Raw genomic sequence first — 11,983 nt, forward strand, 5'->3', positions numbered from 1 at the left:
CACACAAACTATAATACTATATAATTCAATATGGGACTTGATCCTCCAAGAACAGATAGAGAAGAGACATACATGCCCGCTAGGATCAGCAGTCAGCGTTATCTCCCTGCATTCCTGCTATCACTATCCATTAATTTGAGACAAAATAGCAAAAAGAATCAATAGTTCATGGGATAGAAGCAGGAAAAGTAAGTCAAAAAGAGATCGTATTTCATCCAAGTTTCATGTTTTCACATGGGATACAATAGCTTTGCCACCATAGCCAATGGTGATAAAGCTCAGCTGCTAAAGTCTAATACTTTATTTATATACACGACTAGTGGAACACCATGAAGACTCTTCAGACAAATCCTTCAACCAAAATGGGCTTCTTCTCCTCTTCCTCGTCTTCTTCATTCTGATCCTTCTTCTCCCCGCTGCTCTCAATACCTTCAACATCTAGATCTTTCAAACCATCACCGCAGCTCTTCCCTTCTCCTCCTTCCCCCGCCACCGCCAACGCATCTTCCAACTTCTCATTGCCCTTTCCGACTAGACACGGCCCAGCATCCCCTCCATTATCCCCGCCTACGATGATCGTATCAGAACTTCCGAAAACGGGCTTCGCCTCCGTTCCCTTCGATGCCGGGCGCGGATCCGCTACGCAACCGCCTTCTTCCTCGTCGTCTTCGAAAAGCGACGCCGCGCGCGATTTCACGGCGTCTGCAGCTTTACGAAACGCTTCATGTATAGAATCAGGCGGCAGAGCACAATCTTCGAGGCCGGCGTCTGCCAACGCCGGAGGAAGGATCTTGTCAAGCAAGCCGACTCTTTCTTTCGCAGCCTCCATAGATTCAGAGCTCTCTTCTGCTAATCATGAACCCTAATTTCGATATTTTAATATTTTCGATAGGGGGAAGGCGGTGACAAGGGTATTTACGTCATTATACTTAATTGTTGGATCAAGTTAACGAAATAGCCAGGGGTACTTACGTCATTATCAGTGGTTGGATCAAGTTTAACGAAAAGAGCCAAGGGGTTCTGGCTACGAACGAACCAGGGTTCGAAGCTTCGCGAGATCACATGGAGTTGGTTGCCATTTGCCAAGTGTAAAAAAGATTAATGAAACTGCAAACCACGAAGAGGAGGAGATAATTAATAAAAGATCTTTTAACATCTTCCCCGGGAACGCTCGCCGGAGAGGAGCCTCCGAAATCAACAAGCGTCACCGGGAGAGAGAATCCATTTCCGCCGATTCTATCGATTTCCTTCTTCCGGCATCGATCCAAAATCAGCACGTATTCCTTCGAATGAGACTTTAGTCTCTGCCCTAGGGAATAGGGGGGGGGGGGTTGATTCAGCTATGAGCACAGAGAAGCAGGCTGCGACAGTTCGGGACCTGGTAGAGGAAGCCAAGAAGCGGATCGTAATCCTGGTGGTATGCGTCGTCGGACTCTCCTACCTCCTCTCCCGTAAGTTTCATACTTTCTCGCTTGCTGACGTGTTTCCCACACCAAAATCTCTCTAATTAATTTGAATATTCACGTCTGTTTTTTTTTTTACACAGTGACAAGCTCATCGGTATTGGTGAACCTCCCTGCTGCTGCGTGCTTGATCATCCTCCTTCGCTACTTCTCACTCGATGTCGAAATGAAAAGAAAGTCTGCAGCTTACAATAATAGCAAACCTTCTTTATCTCTAAACAAACCTCCTGAGCTCCTTAAAGCAGCTCCACGCTCTGACTGGAGAAGCAAAGTGAACTCTCAGGTCGTTGAGGATGCTATAGATCGCTTCACTCGTCACCTCATTTCTGAATGGGTTCTTGATCTCTGGTACTCTCGCATTACAGCGGATAAGCAAGGTCCTGAGGAACTGGTGTTTATTATTAACGGTGTTCTCGGTGAGCTTTCACGGCGGTTTAGAAACGTAAATCTCATTGATCTGTTGACGAGGTGTGTTCACTGGTTGAGATTCTCTTACGATTGCCTCTCCAAAGGAACTAAAGTATTAAACTTTCTGATTGATTCAGGGATCTGATTGATATTATATGTCGTCGTGTGGAGATTTTCCGTGAATATCAAGGAAAGATTGAGAGGAAACGAAGGAGAAGCCTCAGTTTCGAAGACCGTGACTCAGAACTAAGACGTCTGATGGCCGCTGATGATAAATTGCACCCTGCATTGTTCTCTCCTGAATCCGAGCATAAGGTTTAATGCAGTTTTAGTTGCAACGACCTGTTATGTTAAAAGTTTTTTTTGTTGGATGTTTTGCCACTATATCGCTATCAGGTGGTTTATATTCTGGTCTCTGTTTTTCAGGTTCTTCAGCATATAGTGGACAGACTCATAACGCTAACGTTTAGGCCAGAAGATCTACACTGTGCTTTTTTCCATTATACCGTGAGGGAGCTTCTTGCTTGCTGTGTGATGCGACCTGTCCTAAATTTAGCCAATCCTCGGTAAGCTAAACCTCTTTAGACCACGTTTTGTTCCTCTTATTCTCAACTCAGTGGACCTCAATTTCTTTTCCAGGTTTATAAATGAGAGGATCGAAGCTGCTGTGATCTCAAGGATAAAGATTAGTGACGGTTCTAGTGCTCCAAGAGAGACTTCTCAATCTGAAGATCTCTCGGATGTTTCTCATGATCCCTTTTCTAGATATCTGGACCCCTCTGTCACAGGTGTTGAGCTTGTGCAATTAAAAAATGAACAGCAGAAAAGGAAAAATGCTACAGAGAAACAGCATGTACCAGATTTGGCCAAAGATCCATTGCTTTCAATGGACACTCGATCTTCCCGATCTTGGAACTCCTTACCCTTACCTTCCAAAGTGGTTGATGATATTAAAGATCTTCAAGAACATCGAGCAGGAGAGGGATGGGGTGATGTATTAGACAAGATGTCACAAAGGAAAACTGAGACACTTTCGCCCGAGCATCTTGAAAGCGTGTGGGCAAAGGGAAGAAACTATAGAAAGAAGGAAGGTGAGCGGGTGCCGCCGAGATGGTCTAGCAAGGAATCGTGCAACGATGCTGATGATGCACGGCCTAAAGACTTGAGTGAAGGCACTGCAAACGCAAGAGGAACCAGTCAGCATAAGGTAGTAAATAGAGAAAGTTACTTATCAGATTATTCCTCTGCTGAAGAGGACGAGGACCAAACAAAGAGTAGTCATTCTTATACATCTGAGGATGAGGAAACGGTAACAGGTCTAAACAGTCCTGGGACTCGAGTCTGGGATGGTCAAACGAACAGAAATCCTGTTGTTTCACGGATACACCATCCACTTGAAAATTCTGGTCGTCGTTTCGGTAAACACAGTAAAGGGGATGAATATTACGAGCAAGCACCCAGACATCAATCTAGCAGGAAGAGATCCAGACGTTCTGGACACATTCTAGGCAATGATGATAGCGATGATTCTGAAAATGATTCTTTGGCTAGATCATGCAGTGGAACATCTGCAACCTCGTCTGCATCATACATTTCAGTGGCGGGAAGTAACCTTCCCAATGCCCTTAAAAGTTCTTTGTTGGTTGATTCCTTTGACAAATTGAGATGTGAGGTGAGTAAAATATCTATTTGTCATCCAAACACCGATAAAGCTGTAGACAATGATGAATCATATGATGGATGGATAAATTTAGGTTCTTCTCGCAGGTTTTGGTTGCCAATATTGTGAAGAGTAGTTCTAAGATGTTTGCTGTGTATTCAGTCGCTGTCACAGATGAAAGTAATCATAGCTGGTCTATCAAAAGAAGGTGATAATTTTACTGTTACGGGTCTGATGATAGTCTATTGTTTTTTTTTTAATAATATTTACTTATGTGAATTTTCAGATTTCGACATTTTGAGGAGCTTCACCGGCGACTTAAAGTGTTTCCCGAGTACAATCTTCATTTACCGCCAAAGCATTTCCTATCAACAGGAGTGGACATACCTGTTATCCAAGAGCGATGTCTACTCCTTGATGACTATCTCAAGGTCAAACGGCTTGTCACTTGTTTCTAGCCTCTGTTGATGCTTTATTCATGGTGCTTTGTCTTAGGATTTGTTTTGTTTTGTTTTCTACTGAATTTGTATTTTGATGAGTATGTCGACTGTGAATTAGCTTTTGTGTTTTCATGTTTTGGTAGTTACTTCTGGATTTTTGAAAAGCTATTGCTGAAGTTTACGTGCATAAAACATGACCGTGGGCTAGGACTCTGTAAATTAGTCTGAAGTAGAGTATGGCATGCTTTGATGTACTGAAGTTATGTGCTTATGTATATTGTAGTGCTGATATTTCTGATGCTTGAAGCTTTGTACATAGTTTTGTTTCGCATGCCGCCTATTCTTTCACGTTAACCAACATGTGAATGAAAAGATTTGCGTTGAAGTGATTTCCCAGTTTTTCCTAATCTACGAATTACCGTTTCTCTACTTTGCTCAGAAGCTATTGCAGCTACCCAGAGTTTCAGGATCGATTGAAGTTCGGGACTTCCTCAGTGTGGATTCCCAGGTAAATTCTCTTCTGTTGACTCAAAGATCACTAGTGCTAACAGATTTTGAATGTGTACAATGTTGCCGCTGTGCAGACTTATGCGTTCTCAAGCTCCTTCTCGATCATTGAGACGCTGACGGGTGGGTAATTCACACCACAATGGGATTTTGATATCTACTAGTTTTCTGTTATTTATTGTCACTAGTAAAATCGTTTCAGTTAAACATGTCCGTCAGACCTCTACAGTATCTACAAATATGGCTAATGTGACGCCGGGTCCTCTTCTTTCGAGAGAAAATCTGAGTTCAGAGAATGGGAAATCGGGTCAACATATTAAGAGTAACGTTATGGTGGATGATCTGAAGTCAAAAATGAAAGCTCCTGGAAATGATCAGACCAAGACGTCTGATTCAGATGTGAGAAATAGCAAAGAGAACGGCGGCCTAAAGAAGGGTATTCAACGTGCTGATGCTGTGGCCTTTACCGGCCTGCCCACAGAGGTATATATTAACATCCACGCACAGCATAAGCCAGTAGAGTTTTGTTTCTGATGATTCTGTCTTTTGCATTGTGGGAAACCATGAGGCCAGTGCTTGTATTTGTATCTTGCTGTGCTTGTTATAACACTGTATTTCTTGCAGTGGGTTCCTCCAAAGCTAACATTACCCCTTCTAGACTTGGTAGATGTTGTCTTTCAACTCCAGGAGGGTGGGTGGATCAGGTACATCATTTTATAACCAGGGGCCATACTATGTTTTTTTCTTTTTCAGTTAACAAAACGAATTAACGAAGTGATTTTGATCATCTATTTTTGCACATTACAAGGAGGAAAGCTTTTTGGGTTGCCAAACAGATACTTCAACTGGGGATGGGCGATGCATTAGACGATTGGGTACTAGAGAAAATCCGTATTTTGCGGCGGGGAACTGTAGTTGCTTCTGGAATTCAACGGGTTGAACAGGTGAGAGAACCTCTTCCTATTGCACCGTGAGGTATCATTGGAAGTCACAGTGAGCAATGGAAAAAGTATTGCCTTAACAGTGACACCTCTGATATTTCAATCCGTGTTAAAATTTGAAAACTAATACTTGGTTATAACCTCTCAGATACTATGGCCGGATGGAATATTCATCACAAAACATCCAAAAAGGCAGCAACAATCCAGCAGTTTTGACGAGGAACAGCAACAAGAAGCAGAGAGACGGGCCAAGTTCGTTCGTGAACTGATGATCGGTAAATGATCTTCATGTCACCTAATGCTTTTTTGCATCAGTGATATCTAAAGCTTTGTTGGATTAACACATAAAATGTTTGAATTAACCCTGAACACAGAAAAAGCTCCAGCGACTATTGTGAGCCTTGTGGGTCAAAAGGAGTATGAACAATGTGCGGAAGATCTCTACTTCTTCCTTCAGGTAAAAACATTCCAGTATTGTCTTTAGGTTGTGAGACTTGAGCTTAAGTATTGGGTTTGATTTTGTTTAACTATTGTTGTTTCAGTCATCAGTATGTCTAAAACTGTTGGCATATGACCTTGTGGAGCTGTTGCTAACCTCGGCGTTTCCGGAAATGGAGCAGTCTTTCAAACAGTTGCAGGAAGAAAAACATCTCTTTGGTCAATACACACCACCAACCTGATACTTAGATTGTGCGTTGCAACTCCTCCCGATCTTAAGTTGAGTATTGCTAAATATGTTTAAACAGTGAAGAGAACACGAAAGCATTTCAATGAATGAATCATATATACCATCAAAGCATTTAAACGTAGTAGTACTTTCAAAGCCAATTGGCACGAAAGTGACTTTCTTCTCTCACAGCATGGGTTTTACCCATTAAGGTTAGAACATGGTCTTTTAATGGGCTTGGTTCTGATTATTTAAGCCTGTGCAGTTGACATGTATGATGATTGATGAGCAGTGGTTGCAACAACGATAAGTTGGGGACCATTGTGAACACTGCCTATCAATGTGATGACGATTTCTTACCTATAAAAGTGTCCTTGACACTTATCAACATGACACCTTCTTTAAGTCTGACTTTGACATGTCACATCAGCTCCCTTCTTCTAACATGCCGCTGAATGAATGTTAGGTTTTGTTTTGAGTTAAAAAAAAGTCAAATCTCCAAAATAGCACTTTTCTAAGTTTATATCACAAAAATAGCATTCAAAAACTAAAATGACTAAAATAGCATTTTATCATTTGAAAATTTTAATTTTTTTATTTTTCAAAATTTGAAATCTTATCCCCAAAAACTCATTTCTCAACTCTAAACCCTAAACTCTAAACCCTAAACTCTAAACCCTAAACTCTAAACCCTAAACTCTAAACCCTAAACTCTAAACCCTAAACTCTAAACCCTAAACTCTAAACCCTAAACTCTAAACCCTAAACTCTAAACCCTAAACTCTAAACCCTAAACTCTAAACCCTAAACTCTAAACCCTAAACTCTAAACCCTAAACTCTAAACCCTAAACTCTAAACCCTAAACTCTAAACCCTAAACTCTAAACCCTAAACTCTAAACCCTAAACTCTAAACCCTAAACTCTAAACCCTAAACTCTAAACCCTAAACTCTAAACCCTAAACTCTAAACCCTAAACTCTAAACCCTAAACTCTAAACCCTAAACTCTAAACCCTAAACTCTAAACCCTAAACTCTAAACCCTAAACTCTAAACCCTAAACTCTAAACCCTAAACTCTAAACCCTAAACTCTAAACCCTAAACTCTAAACCCTAAACCCTAAACCCTAAACCCTACCCTTTAATTCTAAACCATAAGTTTGTGACTTTTGATAAAACATTAAGTGCTATTTTTGTGACTTTTGACCTTGAATGCTAGTTTGAGAACAAAAACTTGATTTAATGCTATTTTTGTTTTTTTCTCTTACATAAATATGGTTATCGTCTCAATAAAGTAATAGAAGGAGAGACAAAAATAGCTACAATGATGAAACCCTCGGCGAAATCAATTCAGAGAGTTGGTCGTTTCTTAAGGAAGAGCCTTGGGAGCATCAAGTCCACTGTCTGCTTTGGTAAACACCACAACTTCTCTAACAACAGCACTCCACTCTTGAGCCCCTTCTCATGCAGTCTTAGCCACCCATGTCCACAAGATTCCCAAACTGAAGAAACATACAGCGTTATCTCTTGCGAGAGCAAGGTTGTTGCAGATACCAGAGATGAGAGACTCATCAACAAAAGCCAACATAAGAAGAAACCGAAGAAAAAGGTTGCTGCAGAGCCATTCGAGGAGGCGAAGAGAAGAGGTGACATGCTGGCGCAAAAGATGAAAAATCTCAACATGGTTGATCTCAGAGACGTGGAGCATGCATCGGATGTAAAAGAAGCGCTTCGATGCTATTCAAGCATTAGAAGCCCTGTCTATCTAGACATTGTTGACAACTTCTTCGGGTATCAACGGTTCAAGAAGGAAAGCTGGCTCTTTCAGAGTCTAAGACCCCTCTTGATCAGCTTCGCTTTCGTTTATTACACTTGTATGGTAAAATCACCAATCACCCTCAGCTACTACCACATTGTATAGAGTCTTATGTTATCAATGAAACATTATTCAAGAAATATGACAATCTAAACTGATTTCTGAATCCAGAGATGAAGAACCATGAAAGCATTTGATATTAGGATAGAAACCATTTATTTCCATTTCATGAAAAAAGTGGTGAAAGCAAACATATGTATGGGAGAAGCGCAGTCACTCTCCTACGAACATGATAGAGAAGTTACACAACACATGATTATCTTGTTTTGTTTTTTAAAGGTGATAAATTTGCACTGTCAACAGACAGGCTACATGGATAAAACACAGGAATCATTTCTTGCCGCTTTTCTTAAGTCCAGAGCCTCCAAAGGATCCCTTCTGCGATGCCTTGGCTCTTAGTTCTTTAAGTGCCTGTTTTAATTTAAGAAAAAAAAAAACAATTGGTCAGGCTCTCAATAATGAGGCAAACATTTTACGTTTTAACCAAAGTACCCTAATCAATATAATTTCCATAATTAAAAAAAAAGGGGGTAATGGATTATCTAAACTAACAAACAGTTAGTGATATGACCCCATCTTGTTGAAAGGCCACTAGGTATATAGTGTCATTATTAGTGTTCAGATTGACAACGAGACCATACTGAACAAAGTAGCACTGCATAATAGTGGCTCCCTAGAAAGAACAACAAGCGAGAGTATCAAAGTGGGAACTCACCTTTTCCTCTTCTTTCTTCTTCTGAATGTTAGCCATATCGTGCTGGAGTAGTCCCGAATCAACATTCAAGAAATTAGAGCATGTAAAAAGAATGTCTAAACACATTGATATACCCTTAGCAATAGCAGCAAAAAAAAAAAAACCCCACTCTTGCAACACTTTATACTTGCAAGAGAGATGATTATGTATCATTGGTGTGACTTTAAATTTAAGAATTTAAGTTAGTTTACACAAATCAAAACAAGATCCAGAAAGCGTGAAAAGAGGGATCAGTAGAGTCACCTCGTCGTATTCCTTCTTATCAGCTTTGGGCTGCTTCAAAGGTTTCGCCTTTCCTCCTGTTTTTTTCAAAGAAAATTATTAACAGATCGCAAAGTTATGTTCTTTTTGTTCCTTTTTCTCGCAAACGAATCAACATAACATAAAAGAAGAACCTTAAAAATCATGAAATCTAAAAACTGGTTTACCTTGCTTGGACGACATGACTGGTTTCTGGAGCTAGGGTTTGATGCTGCTCGTCTGAGAATTTGCGGAAGAAAGTAAAGTTTCAGACGACGGACTTGTGTATTCGATAGAATCTCTAACCACTTGCTGTTATATATCGTCTTCGTAGTTACAACGCAACCCATTTAATGGGCTCAGAGAGATTATAGACGAATACAAAGCCCATTAAACATTTGGGCCACCTCACCGACTAAACGTTTATTTATCAAAGACCTAACCAATGACTTGTCGGTCAAGCAAAAAGGAAAAACGCAAGAAAAAGGAAATCACAAAGACGGCTATAAAAGAAGGACCTGATCAACACACACACAATTCATTAACGAACAAGAAGAGCTATTAGAAGAGGAGAAGCGTGCGTTTGGTAAGCCCCTTTGATTTCTCTTTACTATAAGACATGGCAGAACTTGAAGATTCTTTCCTCGCAGAGATTGACGAGTTATCCGACTATGAAGAAGCAGGATTCGAAGAGAACGCTGGAAGCTATGGAGGAGATATCGCCATGGACATGTCAGACTTGGAAACCCTAAAGTCTGACGATGATCTCGACAGCGTCTCTAAGCTACAGAAAACTCAAAGATACGCTGATATAATGAACAAGGTGGAAGACGCTCTCGGCAAGGATTCGTATGGAGCTTTGTCAGAAGACGATCCTCTATACAAACTAATCGTGGACTGCAACAAGCTCTCAGTCGATATCGAGAACGAGATCGTCACCGTCCACGGCTTTATCCGTTCCAAGTACAGGCTTAGGTTTCCAGAGCTCGAGTCGTTTGTGCATCACGCAATCGAGTACGCTAGCGTCGTGAAACAAATCGGAGACGCTAAGGACCTAACCCTAGTCCCTCTCGAAGGTCTCTCAGCAAGTACCATCGAGTACGCTAGCGTCGTGAAACAAATCGGAGATACTAAGGATCTAATAACCCAAGTCCCTCTCAAAGGTCTCTCAGCGCGTACAACTGTCTCTATTTTACTCACTGCTTCGACCACAAAGGGGAAGCCTCTGCCTTCAGATGTCTTGCAAAAGACGTTAGAGGCGTGTGATCGAGCTATTGAGCTTGACTCCGCGCTGAAGAAGATTCTTGCCTTCGTTGAAACCAAGATGGGATGCATCGCACCGAATCTCTCAGCCGTTGTGGGGAGTGCTGTTGCAGCCAAGCTCATGGCTACTGCTGGAGGCTTGTCAGGGCTTGCTAAGATGCCTTCATGTAACGTTCAAGTTCTTGGTCAGAAGAGGAAGAATCTTGACGGTTTCTCTGCTGTAACCACACAGTCTCGTGTGGGTTACCTGGAGCATACTGAGATTTTCCAAAACACTCCTCCTGGACTTAGGAGCCGAGCTATCAAACTCTTGGCTGGAAAGTCTACTTTGGCAGCTAGGGTTGACGCTTGTAGAGGAGACCCGTCGGGGACTAATGGTAGGTCTCTGAGGGAAGAGATTCAGAAGAAGATTGATAAGTTGCAAGAGCCTGGTGTCGCAAGGCAGCCTAAGCCGCTTCCTGTTCCAGATATGACTTCTAAGAAGAAGAGAGGTGGTCGGAGGCTAAGAAAGATGAAGGAAAGGTACGCGGTGACGGAGATGAGGAAGCTTTCCAACAGGGTGGCGTTTGGTGTAGCATGTGAAGAGAGCTCGCTTGGTGATGGGTTAGGTGAAGGGTATGGGATGCTTGGTCAGGGTGGGAGCAAGAGGCTGCGAGTTTCCAGTGTTCCGAGCAAGCTGAAACTTGGTGCTAAGCTGGAAAAGAAGCTTAAAGAAAGACAGTATACAAGTGGTGTTGCTACTACAGGCACTTCTGGTTTCATGACATCAAGACTTGCTTTCACTCCTGTGCAGGGAATAGAGCTGTGCAATCCTGGGGCTGTGAAATTATTTAGTGGGACTCAGAGCACTTACTTCTCAGAGTCAGGAACCTTCTCCAAGATCAAGAAGATATAATAACCTTTTTATTATTCTGGTTTGTTTGCTAGTTTCTGAGTGGTGTGTTTATTGTTTGAGATGATTTAAACTTAATTGGAGTCTGTTAAGATGATTGATATTTTTTTTAAGAACCTTAGCAAAACAGGAAGTTTCATCTTGTGTCTATTCAATACTTTTGTTTCTAGCTCAATATACCAAACAAAATTGTAATAGAAGTATATATGCTTCATGTCTGAATGTGGTTTTTCAGAGGCAATGGGATCTTTTAAGACATTAGGGACCATCCCTTGCAATGAAAGATTAATACCGATGCTCCTTCAACACATTCTCAGATTGTGAGAGGGATTCAAGAGTTACCTTACGAGATATCAAAGTTATAGAGAGACGCTTGACTGCTCATAAGATTCAGCTTCTTAATGCAATTTGAGAAAAGGATCTTAATTAACAAAGACCATTGGCTTATCAGTTTGTTAAAGTGGAGATAAATAGTGGTGCTACAACTTCTTTTTGGTTAGATAACTGGTCTCCTTTGGGAAAACTAATTGATCTAACAGGAGAAGGTGGATGCTTAGCTCTGGGTATTTCGTTGCACACTACAATGGAGAGAGCAATTCAGATGTATAGGAGCAGAATGCATAGAGTTCCTGTATTTCGTCAGATTGAGCAAGAAGAATTGAAGTTGAAAAGTAGTGGTATGAATATGATGGAGGATGTGTGTCTTTGGAAGAGAGAAAATGGAGATTTCAAGCCGGGGTTTGTCACCTCTCAAACTTGGAATCTCATTAGATCTCGTTCATCTAAAGTGTAGTGGAGCAAAGGCATTTGGTATCCAGAGCCCACTCTGAGGTTCGCCATTCTTTCTTGGCTCGCTGTTCGTAATAGACTAGC

The 11,983-nt window shown here is 41.4% G+C and overlaps 4 protein-coding genes and 1 pseudogene across 5 annotated transcripts; 3 read left to right on the forward strand and 2 right to left on the reverse strand.

Moving 5' to 3' along the window:
- Positions 1-188: 188 nt before the first annotated feature.
- On the reverse strand, positions 189-874 carry LOC106294791. The gene has a single exon (XM_013730449.1). The coding sequence runs from the start codon at positions 827-829 to the stop codon at positions 341-343; it is 489 nt and encodes a 162-aa protein (XP_013585903.1). The 5' UTR covers positions 830-874; the 3' UTR covers positions 189-340.
- A 250-nt stretch (positions 875-1,124) lies between these two features.
- LOC106294787 lies at positions 1,125-6,224 on the forward strand. 2 transcript variants are annotated; one of them, XM_013730446.1, is made up of 15 exons: positions 1,131-1,451; positions 1,547-1,931; positions 2,009-2,186; positions 2,298-2,437; positions 2,511-3,543; positions 3,639-3,739; positions 3,818-3,962; positions 4,411-4,479; positions 4,556-4,601; positions 4,681-4,961; positions 5,103-5,182; positions 5,287-5,422; positions 5,568-5,694; positions 5,794-5,876; positions 5,962-6,224. In XM_013730446.1, the coding sequence occupies exons 1-15, from the start codon at positions 1,343-1,345 to the stop codon at positions 6,097-6,099; spliced, it is 3,051 nt and encodes a 1,016-aa protein (XP_013585900.1). In that variant the 5' UTR covers positions 1,131-1,342; the 3' UTR covers positions 6,100-6,224. The 2 variants fall into 2 exon arrangements, with proteins under 2 accessions (XP_013585901.1, XP_013585900.1); XM_013730447.1 differs by lacking the exons at positions 5,794-5,876; positions 5,962-6,224 and having other exon boundaries at positions 1,125-1,451; positions 5,287-5,487; positions 5,568-5,668.
- Positions 6,225-6,309: 85 nt separating this feature from the next.
- LOC106294788 lies at positions 6,310-8,043 on the forward strand. The gene is made up of 2 exons (XM_013730448.1): positions 6,310-6,565; positions 7,350-8,043. The coding sequence occupies exons 1-2, from the start codon at positions 6,542-6,544 to the stop codon at positions 8,004-8,006; spliced, it is 681 nt and encodes a 226-aa protein (XP_013585902.1). The 5' UTR covers positions 6,310-6,541; the 3' UTR covers positions 8,007-8,043.
- A 57-nt stretch (positions 8,044-8,100) lies between these two features.
- On the reverse strand, positions 8,101-9,262 carry LOC106294792 (translation machinery-associated protein 7). Its single transcript, XM_013730450.1, has 4 exons — positions 9,144-9,262; positions 8,959-9,014; positions 8,677-8,718; positions 8,101-8,372 (listed from the first exon to the last, which is right to left on the reverse strand). The coding sequence occupies exons 1-4, from the start codon at positions 9,157-9,159 to the stop codon at positions 8,292-8,294; spliced, it is 195 nt and encodes a 64-aa protein (XP_013585904.1). The 5' UTR covers positions 9,160-9,262; the 3' UTR covers positions 8,101-8,291.
- Positions 9,263-9,479: 217 nt separating this feature from the next.
- Positions 9,480-11,188, forward strand: LOC106293850 (annotated as a pseudogene).
- Positions 11,189-11,983: the final 795 nt, after the last annotated feature.

This window comes from Brassica oleracea, chromosome C5 (assembly GCF_000695525.1).
Source record: "Brassica oleracea var. oleracea cultivar TO1000 chromosome C5, BOL, whole genome shotgun sequence".
Taxonomy (NCBI): domain Eukaryota; kingdom Viridiplantae; phylum Streptophyta; class Magnoliopsida; order Brassicales; family Brassicaceae; genus Brassica; species Brassica oleracea.